We start from the raw sequence: 19076 nt of genomic DNA on the forward strand, positions 1-19076 counted from the left end.
AGACGAAAAGTTTTGGAGCTCCAAAAATCGCAAAAAAGCAAGGCTAACCCCTTTGGATTTTTTCAGTCAAAATTTGGCCGATTTCAAAAAGTATTAAAAGTGACTTTGTCATGCACTATATCGACGTAATTTTGCGAGAGGAATCGACTGCACGCAGTCCGAATACGCTGCGAGCAACGTATCAAGAGTTACGGCCAAAAAATGAAAAATTTTCTTTGTAATTCCTCTGCTGTTGGTCTCACGATATTTTTGATGTCTTTTTCGCATTCCTGAGGGTCAAATTAGTCGGAAAAGGGTCCTGCAAAACGATTCCCAGACGAAAAGTTTTGGAGCTATAAAAATCGCAAAAAAGCAAGGCTAACCCCTTTGGATTTTTTCAGTCTATTTATAACAGATTTCGGAAAATACTGGAATCGATTTGTTCATACCCTATTTCGACGTAATTTTGCGAAAGGATTTCATTGCGCACAGTCATGACACACTGCAAGCAATGAAACCGAACTCACCGCTGAAAAACATCAAATTTGCACTGGGTTTTCATAGAGATGGAGAACAAAAATTACAAACTCATAACTACAAAGTTTCAGTTTCCGTTTATTTATCATGTCTTAGTCATAGTACAAGTGATCAGGTGTCAGTGTATACTACTCTACCAAGTTTCTAAATAGTATGATATAATATCTTATTCTAATACATTGTACTGATAATGATATATTATACCAAAAATTATTATAATATCATATAATATATTGGTGCTACTATTTCATGTAATCTGGATTAAAATCAATCATAAATAAATTTCTCCGTATTTTCTGCGTATCTTCTCAGCTATTGGTCCTATTATTTTTTGAATGCCTTCCTCACAATCCATAGGATTCAATTAGCATAGAATTAAAGAGTCGTTTGAGTCGATTCCGAAACGGCAAGTCTTTCGCTCGGAAAAGAACGAAGGCTGACCCCTTTGGATTTTTTCAGTCGAAATTCGGCCGATTATGAGAAATATTTAGAGTAACTTCGAGATGCACTATATCGACGTAATTTTGCGAGAGGAATCGACTGCGCACAGTCCGAATACGCTGCGAGCAACGTATCAAGAGTTACGACCAAAAAATGAAAAATTTTCTTTGTAATTTCTCTGCTGTTGGTCTCACGATATTTTCGATGTCTTTTTCGCATTCCTGAGGGTCAAATTAGTCGGAAAAGGGTCCTGCAAAACGATTCCCAGACGAAAAGTTTTGGAGCTCCAAAAATCGCAAAAAAGCAAGGCTAACCCCTTTGGATTTTTTCAGTCAAAATTTGGCCGATTTCAAAAAGTATTAAAAGTGAATTTGTGATGCACTATATCGACGTAATTTTGCGAGAGGAATCGACTGCACGCAGTCCGAATACGCTGCGAGCAACGTATCAAGAGTTACGGCCAAAAAATGAAAAATTTTCTTTGTAATATCTCTGCTGTTGGTCTCACGATATTTTCGATGTCTTTTTCGCATTCCTGAGGGTCAAATTAGTCGGAAAAGGGTCCTGCAAAACGATTCCCAGACGAAAAGTCTTGGAGCTCCAAAAATCGCAAAAAAGCAAGGCTAACCCCTTTGGATTTTTTCAGTCAAAATTTGGCCGATTTCAAAAAGTATTAAAAGTGAATTTGTGATGCACTATATCGACGTAATTTTGCGAGAGGAATCGACTGCACGCAGTCCGAATACGCTGCGAGCAACGTATCAAGAGTTACGGCCAAAAAATGAAAAATTTTCTTTGTAATTTCTCTGCTGTTGGTCTTACGATATTTTCGATGTCTTTTTCGCATTCCTGAGGGTCAAATTAGTCGGAAAATGGTCCTGCAAAACGATTCCCAGACGAAAAGTTTTGGAGCTCCAAAAATCGCAAAAAAGCAAGGCTAACCCCTTTGGATTTTTTCAGTCAAAATTTGGCCGATTTCAAAAAGCATTAAAAGTGACTTCGTGATGCACTATATCGACGTAATTTTGCGAGAGGAATCGACTGCGCGCAGTCCGAATACCCTGCGAGCAACGTATCAAGAGTTACGGCCAAAAAATGAAAAATTTTCTCTGTAATTCCTCTGCTGTTGGTCTCACGATATTTTTGATGTCTTTCTCGCATTCCTGAGGGTACAATCAGTCGGAAAAGGGTCCTGCAAAACGATTCCCAGACGAAAAGTTTGGAGCCTCAAAAATCGCAAAAAAGGAAGGCTAACCCCTTTGGATTTTTTCAGTCAAAATTCGGCCGATTCCGAAAAATGGTTAAATTATTTCCTTTCTACACTGTATGGACGTAATTTTGCGAGAAGAATCGATCGCATGCAGTCCGAATACGCTATGAACTACTTCGTCTCGCTTATTCATTTCATCAATACGTTCTCACTCTTCTAATCAACAATCTCAGAGTATAAATTTCTGCTAATAAAAATGACAATGAGATATATTGATGTACTCACGTGGATTTCGACCACTGATTCCTCAGATTCAGACTCAATTACTTTACGAAGGGTCATAGAAACCGATTTTGAGAAAAAAAATTTTAGGCTCAAAAAGAAGGAAAGTTAACTACTGTAAATTTTTTAGTCATTCACTAGTAGAATATCGCCGTGTTTTCGCGAAAGAAAACTATTGATCGCAGTCCCATGTCGCATTTGATTAAGTTGAAAAATGTCACAGCAGAAATACGAATAAATGTGGTATGTTTGTGGCTCCTGATTTCACGATGTTCTGGATATATTTTTAGAATCATGAAAACCGAAAGGACATTAGTTTCCGTCGGTCAAGAAAATGCGTTGCGTACGGACAGTGTGGGTTCTCCGTAACGACCCGTATCCCACAGATATGCAATCAATGTGGAACACGGGAGGGCGCCTGTCCACAGTTGAGCTACCTTGAGCGCAAGACTTTCGTGTCAGTTTTCGACAGGAGAGAACTTTTAGGTTAAGTATTCAGCAGACGAGGTTATGTTTGAATCAAAAGTAACGACGTATCGTCGCAAGGAGCTGGCGTTTCGGCCGGCTTAAGGGGCGAGGACCCGGGACTGGAATGTTTTGATAATCACTGAGCTGAGCTGTGCTGGATAAATTCTCGAGGAGGGGCTTGCGATGCTTGCGAAGGGGGTCGTCACCCAGATAGCCGAACACGTCCGCGGCCTGTCCGTCGGCATCGCGGTGATACTCGCTCTTTGCTACTGCCTCCATCCTGGCAGGTTCGCATCGCATTACAGCCACATTAAAACCGAAGACATCTTTAATGAGCTCGAGAAGGCGTACCTTCCTAAGAACAACTCATGTGCCGTGAACATCAGTGGCAAGTCGTCGCGACTTCTCTACCCGCTGAACGAGGCCAAGGAGAATCCAACGGCTCTTGCAAGGCGCCTAGGAATTCTGCCAGGCGGACAATGGAAGCCCTCGAATTGCCACCCGCTCTTCAACGTAGCCATTATCCTGCCGTACAGGAACCGCAAGGCCCAGCTTACGATATTCATGAATTATATCCATCCCTTTCTTCAGGCACAGAACCTCGACTACAGAATATTTGTCGTCGAGCAAAGTCCCGGGCGCGAATTCAATCGGGCAAAATTGTTCAATGTCGGCTTCAACGAGGCGATCAAGGCCAACGATTTTCACTGCTTCATCTTTCAGGACATCGATCTGATACCCCAGAATCTCGACAACATATACGCTTGTACCAAAATGCCCAGGCACATGAGCTCTAGCGTTAATACATTCCGGTACAACTTACCCTACAACGGATTGTTCGGAGGTGCTATTGCGCTTACTCGCGAACATTTCAAACGTGCCAACGGTTTCTCCAACGTTTTTTACGGATGGGGTGGCGAAGACGACGACTTTTATAGCCGACTGCAAACTCGGGGGCTCAAGGTAATCTCGAATAAATCTAATTGTCAGACGAAGTTAAAGTTAGTAACCTTATCGTAACGAAACATTGAGCAGAAATCGTTATTTTCTTAATTTCACTATGATTTTGAAGGAACTAAGAGTTCGAAATGTGAGTGTGTGTTGTTTTGTTACGGTATACTGAATTTCAAACAATTGCGAAACGGCGATTTTTCCGCAGCATGAATCGTTCGGATAACGTTACTAACTTCGATATGATATTGTAAGTCATACTGTCTACAAATTACGTGACGTGAAAGATTCAGTTTGCTCATTTTTTACCCGAAAGACCGTTATGAACTTACCGTTGGCTGTATTTTGTCGCAATTTTCCGCAAATTTACTTAGATCTTATCCAAATTATGTAATTCAAAGATGCGGATGATGCCATTTGAACCCTTGACCAAGATCACGACCTCTAAAACCACTTTTCGATGGTAGATAAAATTAAATGAATGTATCTCTGTCACGCACTTCGTATTTGTCAACGGATATAATTGAAGAGGAGAATTGAAGCAGGCTATGAGTGCCTGCAATCAAAAATTTCGAAAAACGTAGAAAAACTGTTTTTTTCGCTGCCTATTTATTTAGCGCTTGAATTGGTTCTTTGAAAAAAAGGCACTGACGGCCTTTTTCAATTATCCAAGTAATCCTATTCCGTACCAGGTATGATACACGGATACTTTGAATAATAATTACTGATAATCTACACACAAGATACACGTAGGAAAGATAAAATACGTTCTGAATCTAGAAACTTATTTGAAGTTGACTGAAATACTGTTTTTTGTTTTCTTACCTACAGGTTTGTAGGTTTGGGCCAGATGTCGCGCAATACTACATGTTAACACACGCTAAAGAACCGCCGAGCAGTGCGAGATTCGTTAACCTCGAAACTGGGGCGCGAAGATATGATACTGATGGAATAAGTAATCTCGAGTACAGAGTGTTGACTCATCAATTACGTCCTCTGTATTCGTGGATACTAGCTGATATATAAGCTTAGCACAAATTGTTTTTTTTTTTTTTTTTTTTTTTCTGTGTTAGCATTCGAAATGTAACGTACATTCTTCATTCATTCAGCTCAATTGTCGTCACAGAAAGATTAGTTTGAATAACATATCTATGTAAAAAATGTATGTATGGTAATGTAAAGGAAATGTAATATAGTAAAGAAATTCCACATTTTACAAGCAATACGCTGCCTGTACATTTATTACGTCTGCTTATGATTTTTTTCTCCAAATACATGGATGTTTTGAAAAAACAACGAATATTGCTGACAATGGGTGTACGCGTGTAGCTGTGTATATAATAGCTAAATCGAGTTGAAGCAAAGGAATTAACATAACAGTTCATTAGGGCGTTAGTAAGAAGTAATTTTTCTTTATACACGCATCACGCATCAATTTGATACACGAATAAAAAAGTAAAATAAAGTCAAAATTTACTGCTACCATGTGATAGTTAAGATGAGCATAATTTCCTTAAATAAGCGTACACTAAAAATTCATTCAATTTCGTTTATTTCACATAATTAGTTCATGAAACGATTCTTTAAATATCAATTGGTTATCACGATAAAATTACGTTTCGGATCAATTGGCGTGTTACTGGTCATTATTGTGTATAGGCCACATAGAGGAATTTCTAGTACCGTTTAGAAGCGGCTATATAATCAACAGTGAAATATTGTAAATTGTTATTTTCTTGAAAATATGGCAAAACGAATACTAAAACCAATAGTCTTACGAGGGATTTACAATTATCAAAGGCACAGATGTTTTAAAAGCAATGAAACAAGTACGTGTAAACGACTCATGTTATGGTAACTTTTAAACAATCTTTGTATTAAAATACACGGGATTCTAAAAAAAAATGATATATAATCATCTGACTATGATTGCATAATAATTGGTCTGAGTTCTCTTTGTGTCACTACAACAATTCATTATGCTTCAAGATGTACGTAGTAAACAAAGTGGGGAAATATCACGTATAAAAAAAAAAGTTACAAAAAAGGGAGAATCAACTCTCATTCTGACGGATGAACAGTTGTATTACATTTACTGGGGAGAAGCAGTGAGCGGGAAGTGACTGTTACTGTGGCATAATGTAAAAGTTAAAAAAAAAAGAAGAAACAAATAGAATTCTCCGCGACATATCTATCGGTACCAGATACAACGCTAGGTGCATTCGAATGCGATCTAACAGTTCTATTGTTTTGCTCTGTGTAAGTGTAATGTCTTCCATCGCAGGTATCGATATTATATACACAATTTACATACATAATCGATTACCAATGTATGCATAAACATGTATGTATAATATATATTATATAATAATTGTATATAAAAGAGGAAAAATGTTTCGCGATATTTTCGGCACATATTACGTATCTGAAAGTTCCTGATACCTAGCGTACATCATTTTTTTCACACAATCTTTATACGTGTCACCGGGCAAAGCGTTATACGCGGCAGCCTTGGCACCTAGGCCAGCCGTGGGAACTCGTCTTTCAGCTTCGATGATGCTTGTTCTACCTTGGTTAGATTTTCCCAATCCCATACCCTCGCTCCATCCCATTTTTTGCAGCAGCTTATTACCAACATTGTCAGAGCCAATTCCAGCCCTGGTTGGTTCCTCATAGTTCACAGAGACTTCGTCAACTCTCGTCTTGAGATACTTCTCCTTGAGTCTGTTAGGCTGCGGTGGTTCGGGCTCTCCGTACTTCGCTCTCCTTTCTTTTGCGCGGTCCCTGTACTTGCTGTTTCTCTGCTGTGGATCGTTGGGATCGAGACCGCGAACGTGGTACCAATTCTCAAGGTTTTGTTTGTGCAAATCCGACAGCTGCTGGTGTCGCAGGAGTCCTTCTTTGCTGGGAAATTGTCTTTTGCAGAGGAGACAGGCGAGCTTGCTCCAATCGGTGTGCTGCCTCTCTTCTTGCTGCACGTCCTCGATCTCTTCCTCGGTGTCGCTTCCGCCGCCGTAAGCGGCGACAAGCCCGTTGCTTCCACTAGGATCCTCTTCCTCCTGATAAGCGGTTGCCAGATGATTCCTCTTCTCGAGAATCGCGTAACCCGCATCCGCCGCGCCGCTAAAGGCTCCCTGGTGACTCTCGCTACCAGCGTATTCCGCGCTCCAGCTCGACTTCGCGTTTTCCTTCTTCTGGTTCAAAGTCTTGGCCCACCGCTCCATGTCCTTGGCTATTTTTTTAGCTACTTTGACCTTATCCTGCTTGTTGTCCTTCTTCTTGCTCGGATCGTCCTCCTTCGAGTCTTGGCCCACACTGGTGCTCACGGATTCCTGAGTAACTGGTGTAGCTCCGCTCTCGGCACCCGGAGGCACAGCGGTTCCCGCCACTCCAGACGTACCAACAACACCCTGATAATAAAAAAATCGGAATAATGGATGGAGAAGCGATATACCACGATTGGCGTTTCTGACTCCTTCCATGCTTACCTTCGCTGGTTGATACGACAAAGACTCTGCGTCCCAGTAAAGGAACTGCTGCGTGTGGCTGTTGTAGTAGTATTGAGAATTTGGATCGTAGTACAATCCCGTGCTTGGATCGTAATAGTAGCCTGAAGGTTCGTCATAGTGATAGGTACTGACATCCGGCACAGCTAAAACGAGCATTTTCATTTATCGCATGAAAGTAATTCAAGGATACATAGGTGTCAAATGAGTGTTTAGATCATTCAAGTAGAAGAACAGCTTACAATAGACTTTGCCGTCGTTAGCATGGGCAGGAACTCTACCGCTGGCTAAGGACGTGCTGCTAGGGGCAGTTGGGGTTGGTCTGGCCTTCATTTCCTCAGCATCACCCAGTTTCCTTGACGCTTGAAGTTGCTGGATCGCTGACTGCGCCACGGCCGCCGCCGCATTAACTCTGTCAGTCTGATTCAACGACGGCAAAGTTATCGCCGATCCCTGCATTATCTGGTTCTGGTAGTACTGAGTGTAATACTGTACATAGTGCGCTTTTTGCGCCGGAGTTTTCGCGTACATATTGGCACTGTATTCTGCCAATTGTGACACATCGTCCAAAGTATACCTAAAGTAAAAAATTATTAATAAATATTACGACAAACCACTATTGTACAAAAATGAAAGGTCTTCAGATCACTTTGCCATACCTTTGTGGCTGAGCTTCGCTCGATTTCCAAGCACCAGTACTGTTCACCTGGTGCAATTTGCAGTACGTGATTTCGACTTTCCTACCATCTACCATCAAGCCTTGCTTACTCAATGCCGTGTGTAGGTACATGGCATCGACGACATTAGCCATTTCTAAATAACAAACACCACGTGACGTGTTGGTCAGGGTATCTCTACCAATTCTAATGCTCCTGATTGGTAGGGAGGAGAGGTTTTTCATTGCTTGTAATACTGAATCCTCGGTAGTCAGAACGTCCAGACCACGAAGAAGGACCGTGTTTGTTGGGTGAGGACTAATCTCGTCGCTACCCTCGCCACCTTCCTCACTCTCAGCACGGGATGCGCAACACTTGAAGCAAGTTTCACGCCTTTTAAAGTTGTGTGCTCCGCACTGTTTGAAAAGGAGAAATGTTATCCGGTGTATTAGATTGTTTCCGATGAGAGGAAAGGGTGGGCGTGAATGGAGCGGCTACATACCTTAACACAGTGCCAATCCTGCGTGTTCTTTGCAAGCGGTTTGTCCACGTGAAAATCTTTCGGTATGCTGTACTGCATGACTGCACGGTACTGGTCCTGCAGCATTAGAACGCCCTGAAACAGAGAATTTCAGTGTTATCCAATCCGATATCTTCCTCTGGCCTCCGTTCGTCCCTTAACTTGCTTCTTGCTGAAGGAACTGTGTTTCTCTACTCGCTATAAGTCTCGATTAGTCGATCACGGTAAGATGAATGGAAGAAAAACAAAAAATCCGCAGCTAAAAGTTTCTTCACGTTGCGAAATCATCGCTCACGACCCTGAATCATTCCCTCTCATCAACCGCAATTATAAAGTCATTCCAAGCTACGTAAACGTCGATTATATTTCGAATCGCGGCTATTCTATGGAAGAATATTACTTCCTCGAGGAAATAAAGAGATCAATTATTACACGACGTCTTTGTTCAACAGAATAGAAAAAAAATTGGCCAGTAACGAGACGATAGCACGGCGGTAAGCGAGGTAGGTCACCCTAGGTAAGTAAGTAGGTAATTAGATATTATGGTAGGTTGAAATAGCCTTTGATAGGTGGTCAGCCATGGCCATGGGGCGACCTAGGGCTGGTTTACCATGCCCTGCCGCCACGGGGCGTCGTTGGCACGCAAGCAACACATCGGTCGAGTACGTGGATTGAACTTCTTTCTACCTGTTTCATCTCCATCCATCGCGAGGCCTCCTGAGTCGCGTTAAACTCGACGAATGCAAAACCTCGTGAAGCACCTATACAGAGCAAATACACACAGATCCATTGTTAATCCACGTTTTTGCCTGAAGTTCTCTACTCTGAGAGGGCAGGCAATCACAGCACCGACCATTGACAGACTGATTCTCAGCTCCGAACGAAGCGTTTGTTCATTCCCCTTTTTTGCCATTTACCTGAATGATTCCAGGGCAACGTTTCACGCATCTCTAAGAAGGTCCCCCGTTTTTTAGTACACTGAGTCTTATACCAGATTGCTAATAATGATGTTTGAAAAAGAATTAAATCAAGTATCAAAAAGCAATTCTGATATTTCGACGGAGTGTGACTGCGAAGAGACCTTCTTAAATTTCAATGTCATGAATTGTTTAAAGTTCTTCCTCGATCCACGTATCCGGTGATATAGTAGTCGCAGAGTCGACAATAAAGGATCACAGTGTGTATCGACGGCGTAGCAGTAGAAAAATTGTAGGGTAAAATCTTTACCTGTATCCTTTTTCCTGATCAGCCTGATGTCCTTGGGCATGAGGCCGCAGTTGAGGATGTCCTGGCGCACCTTCAAATGCCATTATATACCAGTATAAACACATGTAATCAATTAAAAATCAGGAATAAATTCACGTCAAAGTTTTCGCAAGCCAACAATCAGTACAGGCGATACCAGTGCTAAAGCTGGTAGAAATACTCTTCTTATAAAACGAGAAGCCACAATCATTTGTTATTTTTATTGTAAAAAGTGTCTTTTGATCTGCACGCGTCGTTTGAAGAATAATTTTACAGCGATTAATAATTTCAACAATATTCAGCTTCGTCGTTAGACTAGAAATCGAATCCTGAAGTATAAGAAAACCTACGTCATTTTCAGTAATGTGCTGTGCCAATCCTCTGATCATGATAGTATTATTGGGGGACTGTGACTTGTAGTGAATGCCTTCCATCGACGAGCCATACCCACGACCATGGTCATGATCAAAGTCCATGCTCTCCCGACTATGGTCGTCATCCCTGTCTCGGTCCCTGTCTCTCTCGTCTCCTCTTTTGCCTCTCCTGTCCCTGTCGCCTCTGTCTCTGTCCCTGTCCCTGTCTCCTCTATCTCTGTCTCGGTCTCTGCGAGACCTGTCTCTCTCTCGATCTCTGTCTCGATCCCGGTCCCTGGACCGATCCCTTTCTCTGTCTCTGTCGGCAGAATCTCTGCTGTCCCTCTGCCTCCCGTAACGATCATCTCTGTCCCTGTGGTTCCTGTCCCGATCTTCTCGACTCCTGTCTCTCCTCTCACGCGAACGATCCCTGTCTCTGTCCCTGTCCCTTCCTCGGTGAGTTCTGTACTCGGGACTGCGATGATCCCTTTCTCTGTGTTCTCCCCCGCCATAGTCCGACGATCTGTGATCTCCGTAGTCCGATCTGTAGTCTCCGTAGTCAGATCCGTGACCTGAACGACGATCTGGACCATACCCTGGCTCCCAGGGGTCTAGGGTGTTCGTGTACATTGAGTCCATGACGTTGTGTTCGGCCTGCTGTGCAATGTCAAATCATGAGTCTTAAAGGTTTGGGAATTTTACATTAACTTGAATGTGAAATTGTAAAGTTAGATTCCCAGTGTTCGTTGCATTTTGTTTGAAACATTTTTCAATGACGGTTAGGAAATACAAAGAAACAAAAGAAAAATTGGAAATACTGGTATGTAGGACGTCGGAAGAGACATGAATTGAGGTGTGTACGAGGCTTTGGTTTCGGGTTCATTTGGTAATAAAAGTATGAAACTTGTGAGCCATTTGGGATAAAATTATCTCACGGATTGGATGATTTGAGTCTTCTATTTTTACGACAAACAAACCGTTCTTTTTTCAAATTATCATAACGACCAATTGCAACAGACATATATATCTTTAGCTTTCAATATTAATTGACGTTGCATGTGTACGACGGAATAATGGTCGAATACACTAATTTTTTCATCCAGTTGAGGAAGGGCAATATCGTAAATAAAATGAGGTTCTCGGTGTTTTGGAAGGTAGGATTTTTATTGGTTACTTAAAATAATTACACTAAGCCGCCGTTGGGACGACGTGGGAGAGCGCGCGGCGTGTAGCTGAACGCAATACGTATACACATAAAACGAGCCGAAGACAAGAGGATATACGTGTGAATTTCTGAATTGGACCGGGATGAGGTTGTGGATGTCGGAGGTCCGTCGGCAGCCACGCTATCGTTGGTTGTCGATGAAAATAGCAACGAATCGTGATTTCGAACGCTGCAGCAGGGTTTGAAACAAATTCAAGCCAGGCTACGCGTACGTCTACATACGTAGACGAATTTTCAGGAAGGCACTTGGCCATAGATACAACACTGCATGTGCCAGTGCACTTTGTTGCTGCCAGCCAATATTTGGCAAAGGAACGTCGAACGGACGCTTAGCCGGTTTTTTTGAACCTGTCAAGATTAGCAGTGTTTTACTCACAAATTCGGCAATCTTCGCTGAGTCACCGAGTATCACTCTTCGAATTGAAAATATTGATTTTTATCACAATGGCGTGGTTAGGGCTGTTTGGAATTCACGAAAAATATGGCCGTGCGAGCCTCCGATTACTGAGGATGGCTGTCAACTAGAGAAGAACTTTAACTGCAGCCGTTTCTTCGAATTTACTTGACAGATGGCGCTACGACGCAGTTTCCTCGCTGTTGGCTGCACTGCGTACTTCGATATGTCAACGGTTATTTCAAACCGGCGCAAAGAATCGTTGATAAAACAAAGGAACTTAAAATGCATAGTTGTTAAGAATCGGCTATCTAAAAATACTGCTTATTTTTAGGTATTCTTTCAAGTGTATTTGTGTTTCAAACAGTTTTGTACACTTACTCGGCTTACGCAGTGCAAACCAAAGCCATAAGTTACAGGGAATTAGAGGCAGCGTAAGGATTCGAACTTTTCTTTCCTTGCTGTGATAATTAGCTTTCCCAACTTTTAGCTTACCCCTAATACTGTAACTTATGGGTTTAAGCCCGTCGCGTACTCCACCGTAAGTATATATTTCTTCTGAATGTGCTAGAACGAAAAGAAACTAACTGCAAAGATGTTTATTTTCACGGTCTTGATACTGAAAAATTCAGAAGGAGGAACAAATAATTTTACAACGAATCTTGGAATCGTGAAATTATGAATATAACGATACCAACGCTACAAAAATTCAATGAGCTGTTTTTCATGCGTTTCTTACGTAATTTGGTATCACATCGCTTGACGATGCAGCTACTGTGATCACGTGTTATTTTTATATTATTAACAATTAGTTTCAATGACCGCAGCTGTAATGGGAGACGGGATTGTATGAAATGCCAACTTCGATGATAGACATATATTATATTTGAAAAACAAAATATCGTTTCATAGTTGCATATTATACACAGATACAGTAGTTATTAATAATTATATCACCCTGCCGTCGGCCACGAAATTATACCGTACAATAAAGTGAGCCAATTGGCTCGTTTATTTATTCAAACCTTAGTAGTTCCACTTTTCAGTACGCGTGGAAGTAGAATTATGTATTTAACAAAAATAGAGATAATTAGAATTACATAACGATTTTTCTGGATCCTGTGGCTAATTAGTTGCTGTAAGATAAAAAATTAACGGTAGAGAAATTCTTTGAATTTGCCGTCGCTGTAGCACGATAGTCGGATGCTATAATTATTTACATTGTCTTTGTTTAACACTACGTTATTGAATATGCATAGTGCAACTCTATTACCTTAATCCTATTACTGATTAAATCTCAGAACAATTATTTCCGTCTCAACTACTTAATATAGTGATTGATACAGAAAGTGATTTCGATGTCCAATCACAAAAAGTTGTCTTAAAGACCTATCAATCGATATTTTCCTACTACAGTCACTGATGACGTTTCCGTAGTAATCTTAGCACTCACTTCAACACTTTTTCTTCCTTCTCAAGATAGACTTTTCTAGACTCGACCGGATACGAATCGTCAACTTATAGTTCAGAACAATATTGCAGAGTTAGAAACGTTATTTATTTGAGCAGCCATAACGACTTCCGGTTTTCGCTAAATAATCATGAATAAATCGAATGGACTCAGTACACATTTTTGAATTTATTGTCATCGACAAGTACATACTAAGCGCAGGGATATTCTCATCATGCATCTGAGAATATTATTTTTTAAATATTTTTGATTAACAATAATCGATTGTAGAAGTAACAATTCAACTAACAGAGACATTTAATCAGTCGAAATTTAGGATAGTTTTGTTTAGATTTATTCATCAAAGATTTCATTATTCGATTATTTCTTTAATAGGTATAATAGATAAATATATAATAGCAATTAAAATGACTGGGGATATGTAGATTATTTAGATTAACGTTAAGTTTAGTTAATCGTTATACAATTAATAGTTTTCAGCGTTGCCATTAGCGTATAAGAGGATAGATGTTCTTCGCAATTTCACGAATCAAACATCATGTATAATGTCAACTGTTTTTTTTTCTGCAGCTTGTATTATAGTAATATAACCTCTTTCTTGATATGTCATAGGTATAATAGATGATAAAGTACAGAGTGACAAAATGTCGGTTTTAGCCATTAGTAGAAAGGCCTGTACAGTGTGTTACCAAATAAGTAGGGCATTCGTTGGGCTAACTGTCAAGTAATCTTCCATAAATCGGATAAAACAAACGAAACGCGGCCCAGCGTGCTGAGATACTCAGTCGGTAATACTCTGTAAAATTGATTGTATCTTGATTATAGTTATAGAATTGCGAATCCAATGATAATAGATGATGTTTTTAAAGTCAGTTTCTGGGCAGAAATATTTACTGTACTAAATGGCGGAATAATTATACATGTGTATGTGTGTGTGTGTGTGTGTGTGTGTGTAGTTAGATTCCAAATACTTAAAGTGCATGTATAGGTATGCAGTGTAGTCATACAGGTAAAACCTATATATGTATATCATCCAAGCGGTTATTGTCTACACCTTTCCAAAACACTTCAAATTACTTGCTAAGACACTGTACGTTTCCCACCGGAAGAATACACTCTGCATCATAATTATACTCCATACTCATCTTACAACCTTTCCTAGCAATATTATTACAACGTTAATTTACCATTAATATTAATTATTGTCAATGCTTCGGCTTGTATTTTTCTACAATTCTTAGTGGCTCGCGTATTTCAGTTCGACTACAATTAACATTGCTAAAAGGATAAAAAAAAAAAGTGTACTTAGTCGTTCCTCAATTCTGGATATGTTTCTCGGTTTCAACATCCTCCAACGTAAGATTAAGATATGTATAATATACCGAATCGAACTGAACTTGTGTGGTCTGAATTCGGTTAAACCGTGGTGTAAACTCGAAATTTTCACTCGTCAAATTGCCCTTTGCCAATAAGAATCGCAGAAAATGACCTGAATAAATGCACATGCAGTCAGTAGGCTTAATTTTTAATTACAGTATGTACCTAAAATACCGCGCGTGTGTATGTACGCGTGTACACGACGAAAATACAGTCGGCTTCGAAACAGATGAAAAGATTTTCCTCTTCTCATTTTCTTCTCATTTTCTTACAAGAATTGTTTTACCATTTTGTTGTTGCGATACTATATTAAAGCACGTGACATTCTCATCATGAAAAGCAAATCGAGGTACGGAAATTGGCCTGAACAATAATTGTTTTCGATTGAAATCGGTTCGAGGGTGGCGTGGTCACGCATACAATCACCAGAGCGAAATTACAAGATTATAACCGAATGAACGTCAGGATTTGCAGCTAATTGAATGATTAGGGGGAATCAATATTCACAATTGAAGCTTAAGGACCGTACCTTAAAGTACCGATCCTTTGAAGAATTCACTAAAATTGATATAATAGTCAATAATAACTAATTGCAAATATTTTAAACTTTTAAATTCAATTTTTCAAATGAAAAAACAAAGTGTTAAAAAAAATTGCATGCATTCTCGCCTGTGATTAGTCAACCCGTGTAATTGATCGAGAGATTATTCAGTATAATACATGTAAATTATATGTAGACGAATGCATATGAATAGACTCATGGTAATTCCTTTAGATATAATTCCAGCTTATATTCAAAGTTCGATAACAGGCCGGAAAATGACTAATTAAAGCATAGGTTGAACGGAGGGTTAACTAATTGATTGGCCATATGCATGGCTGCGATCTAGAATCTAGGATTGAAACCAACCCCGAACTTTAGAGTATATCGGTAATTCAGACTGGAGACTGTCTACTAGACTCCGTATTGATTGCGAATTAATTAGCTGCATTGCTTTGACGTATGGTTATTAATATATCATATGATCGAACACGTTTACGCTATAGATATATGTATGTATATATTTATAATTATATAATTATAATAATATAGTAGATCTCTTATAAAATTAATAATTCTTTTTTCTTCCTTTCTTTTTTTATTAATTAATCCTGTTTCTTTGAAATCAACATAATTTTCCGCCTTTCTTTTTGCTTGTTGCTATTGTTTTTGTGTTGTTTCTTTTTTCTTCGTTCATTTCCTTTTTTATCTTATTCCGTCAATGGATGCATAATAATTACATGTCATTGGTATTTTTTATAAATGATCAGTAATTGATTTCAACATCTGACACGAAAGGACATTTATTTATGTCTATCGTTTTCACTATTATACGGAGCCAGTATTACTAATCCGTTGGTCAGTGGTTTATACTGAGTGCTGGGTTAAATCGTATTGTCAAACAATTAATTATTATGCCTCGATCATCATCATTTCAGCTGATAATAATATTCTGTTTATACACCTAATCATATATGTATACTCATATACGTATGTTTCTGTGTGTGTGTGTATAAATATGTCGAGGATGGCGAAAGAGCAGAGTTGCCGTGGCTTTTTTCTATTATTTTGAAGGGCGGCTGTTTCGAAAAGACGAATGAATATCTAGTCAACAAACGAATCTTGGATTTAATTGACCTGTCGAATAAATATTGTTTATTGGGTCTCTTTCTGAAAAGTTGTTTTAGTTAAAGTTCACAAGTTTTGTCTTGTTGAATAAAACGGTGGTTCATAATGCGTTCCACACGCCAAGCACGAAGCTCACGAGTTTTATCTGGCCATTCTCCGACATGTATATATATATATATATATATATATATATATATGTGTGTGTGTGTATTATATGCACCGGATTATTACAATAATAATATCTAAACGCTTACGCACATCTTCTCTTCGTCCTGATGTACGCGTTCGAAAAATGTATATGAATAATTGTATGTAATGTTTTCAATGGGTCTCGCTATTAGTATATATAAGGTGTCCCACCTCCAAGTGACCAAACTGATAGGGGTTATAGAGAAGATTGAACTGAGTAAACTAACCCAAAGAACATGTGGTCCCCAAAATCGCGTTTGCGAGATACGAACGGTTAAAAAAGACCCGATGAGCGCCGGAATATAGGCAACCGTGCACACTAAGCGCCAACATGTAGGCAATCGAGCACATTAAGCGCCGGCATGTAGGCAAACGAGTAGACAGCAGGCAGCAATTAGCAGTCTTGTTGATGCGCGCTTGACTACTGATGCGAAATATAACGCTTTTAAATTCACGAATTTCAAACGAAAACACTCGTGACATTGAATTTTCGCCAAACCCAACAACGAGGACGTACGATGGAAATGGGTTTATCATTTATTCACGTTGAGCTGTCTACCCGGTCGCCTACATGCCGGCGCTTAGTGGAACTTTTTTAAATGGTCGTATCTCGCGAACGCGACTTCGGAGAACACATGTTCTTTGGGTTAATTTACTCAGTTCGACCTCCTCTAAAACCTCTATCAGTTCGGTCAGCTGGAGCTGGAACACCATGTATATTGGTATATGTATATACATATACGGAGGTCAATTTTTTAAATATACATATATGTGTGTGTATATGCGTGTGTGTATGAGTAGTATAATATAATAATAATAATACCTACATTTATAATTTACTCGGGCTTAGTGACCATTATAACAATATTATTAAGCCATGTTATTATTGTCTGACACATTTCACCTTAGGCGAGGCATGCCTGTGTTAAAAATTATCTGCCCCACTTGCTTCACATTGCATCATATACGCCCGTTACATTATAATGTAATTGTAACCACGAATTTTTTTTCTCTATCATTTATCGTGTTAATCGGATCACTGAATACAATTATTATTGTGTATACGTATGTTTTTGAAACGCGCGTCTTGAATCTTGTGTTATTTTTTATTTTCTACGTTGTCATAACAGCTCCGCGCAAACAATATATTTATATTAAATACGATAATAGTAATAATAATGATAACAACAATTAATACCCGTATTGGTAATTGAAGAAAAATAATATATCTATAACCGTAGTAAGTGGCACACTTTAGCACAACACTTGCCTCTCTAAATCTATAAAAAGATACCGCTAAAATATAATACGATTCTACCGTGTGAAATATTTTATTTTTCATTCTTTATTCTTTATCTCCTTTCTCTGTCGGAAATGAAAAAATCGAATCAACGGATCATGTCTAATTACTCCTAATCATAAATTTTATATTTTGACGAATATCCGATGGCACATATTATGTTTACATATACGACGAATCAAGCATCGGCAACTCTTGAGATTCTGTGTCAAATATACATAGATCGATCGTTTCATTGTCATCTGACGCACTTTCTTCCAAAAATTGTTCTTTTTTTTTTTGAAGAAGAAGAATCAGCTGTATATAATTGCAGCATTATAATACAGCTGTATATATCGAACTTGGATTTGTTGTTAAATTATTATTATTATCATTATCATTATAACGTATAATCATAATCATTATTATTATTACTATTATTATCAATATATTGTCATTACTATTATTATTAATCATTATTTTATTTATTGTCATGTATTATATATTGTGAGATTTAATAATTGATTTGGCGTTGAACTCGAGATAATCGCGCTTTTTTGCTTTGATTCATATAATGCAGGTTATTACATTTCTTGTGATATATATATCATAATTTTAAAAAATTTCTCTTACATAAATACTACAAAGTTATTGTCAGAATGTTGGTTTTTTTTTCCCTTCAATTCGATACACCTGCAGATGAGAAACTTGCGATTGTACAAAGAGGAAATCTTGCGCGATTTGCGATTACACAAATGGCAATTATCAAGCAGATATCGCTTTATCTGATAATAAAATTTATCATATTTTGCATATATCATTCAACGTCCATGTACAATTCCATGTGGAAGTGCAAGGTAAAATATGAAAACTGTATAGGAGTAGAAAAATAATAAAAATGCCGATTGAAATTTTTCTTTCTCTCCGACGCACGCAAGCTTCTCACTCGCTATTCAATATTGTCGCACGTTAATTAACATTATTAGGCTTACAGTTTAGTATAATTGAAAGTTACAGTCAGCAGGTTTAATTATCTTCTTCGAAACGAAGACAAAGTGAATTAAAAAAATTATGCATAACACAAAAAATTTCCACCTGAGAGCATCGATCAAGAACGATATGTTTATTAAAAACGGTATATAAATAGTCGGATGGAACGTACTACCGGGTTTTGCAACAAAAACAAATTCGGAAGAAAAAGTATATTGAATATTCCAAAAAAAAAATTCGTTTCGTTAATACCTGATTCATCGTATTCAATTTTTTTGGAAACATTTATCAGCTACTCTAGTTTTATACTCCTCAGTCATCGTAGAGAAAAATT

General features: G+C 38.8%; 2 protein-coding genes across 3 annotated transcripts; one reads left to right on the forward strand and one right to left on the reverse strand.

Annotated features, from left to right (window-relative positions):
• The first annotated feature begins 2864 nt into the window (after positions 1-2864).
• Positions 2865-6251, forward strand: LOC124411971 (beta-1,4-N-acetylgalactosaminyltransferase bre-4-like). The gene is made up of 2 exons (XM_046891561.1): positions 2865-3880; positions 4700-6251. Exons 1-2 carry the CDS (start codon positions 3101-3103, stop codon positions 4892-4894), a joined length of 975 nt encoding a protein of 324 aa, XP_046747517.1. The 5' UTR covers positions 2865-3100; the 3' UTR covers positions 4895-6251.
• LOC124411970 (RNA-binding protein 5-like) lies at positions 5601-11894 on the reverse strand. 2 transcript variants are annotated; one of them, XM_046891560.1, is made up of 9 exons: positions 11750-11894; positions 10146-10802; positions 9778-9847; positions 9238-9311; positions 8533-8646; positions 8034-8446; positions 7617-7951; positions 7354-7520; positions 5601-7275 (listed from the first exon to the last, which is right to left on the reverse strand). In XM_046891560.1, exons 2-9 carry the CDS (start codon positions 10785-10787, stop codon positions 6286-6288), a joined length of 2805 nt encoding a protein of 934 aa, XP_046747516.1. In that variant the 5' UTR covers positions 10788-10802; positions 11750-11894; the 3' UTR covers positions 5601-6285. The 2 variants fall into 2 exon arrangements, with proteins under 2 accessions (XP_046747516.1, XP_046747515.1); XM_046891559.1 differs by having other exon boundaries at positions 10146-10805.
• Between the last annotated feature and the right edge of the window lie 7182 nt (positions 11895-19076).

This window comes from Diprion similis, chromosome 10 (assembly GCF_021155765.1).
Source record: "Diprion similis isolate iyDipSimi1 chromosome 10, iyDipSimi1.1, whole genome shotgun sequence".
Lineage (NCBI taxonomy): Eukaryota > Metazoa > Arthropoda > Insecta > Hymenoptera > Diprionidae > Diprion > Diprion similis.

What these genes read in the sequence shown, in the direction of transcription:
- LOC124411971 (XM_046891561.1), top strand. Translation starts at nt 3,101, where the DNA reads ATGCTTGCGAAGGGGGTCGTCACCCAGATAGCCGAACACGTCCGCGGC. An exon ending in TGCAAACTCGGGGGCTCAAG is followed by an intron (nt 3,881 to 4,699) that starts GTAATCTCGAAT and finishes TCTTACCTACAG; the next exon opens with GTTTGTAGGTTTGGGCCAGA.
- LOC124411970 (XM_046891560.1), bottom strand. Translation starts at nt 10,787, where the DNA reads ATGGACTCAATGTACACGAACACCCTAGACCCCTGGGAGCCAGGGTAT. An exon ending in AGCACATTACTGAAAATGAC is followed by an intron (nt 9,848 to 10,145) that starts GTAGGTTTTCTT and finishes TGGCATTTGAAG; the next exon opens with GTGCGCCAGGACATCCTCAA. An exon ending in GATGGATGGAGATGAAACAG is followed by an intron (nt 8,647 to 9,237) that starts GTAGAAAGAAGT and finishes TCTCTGTTTCAG; the next exon opens with GGCGTTCTAATGCTGCAGGA.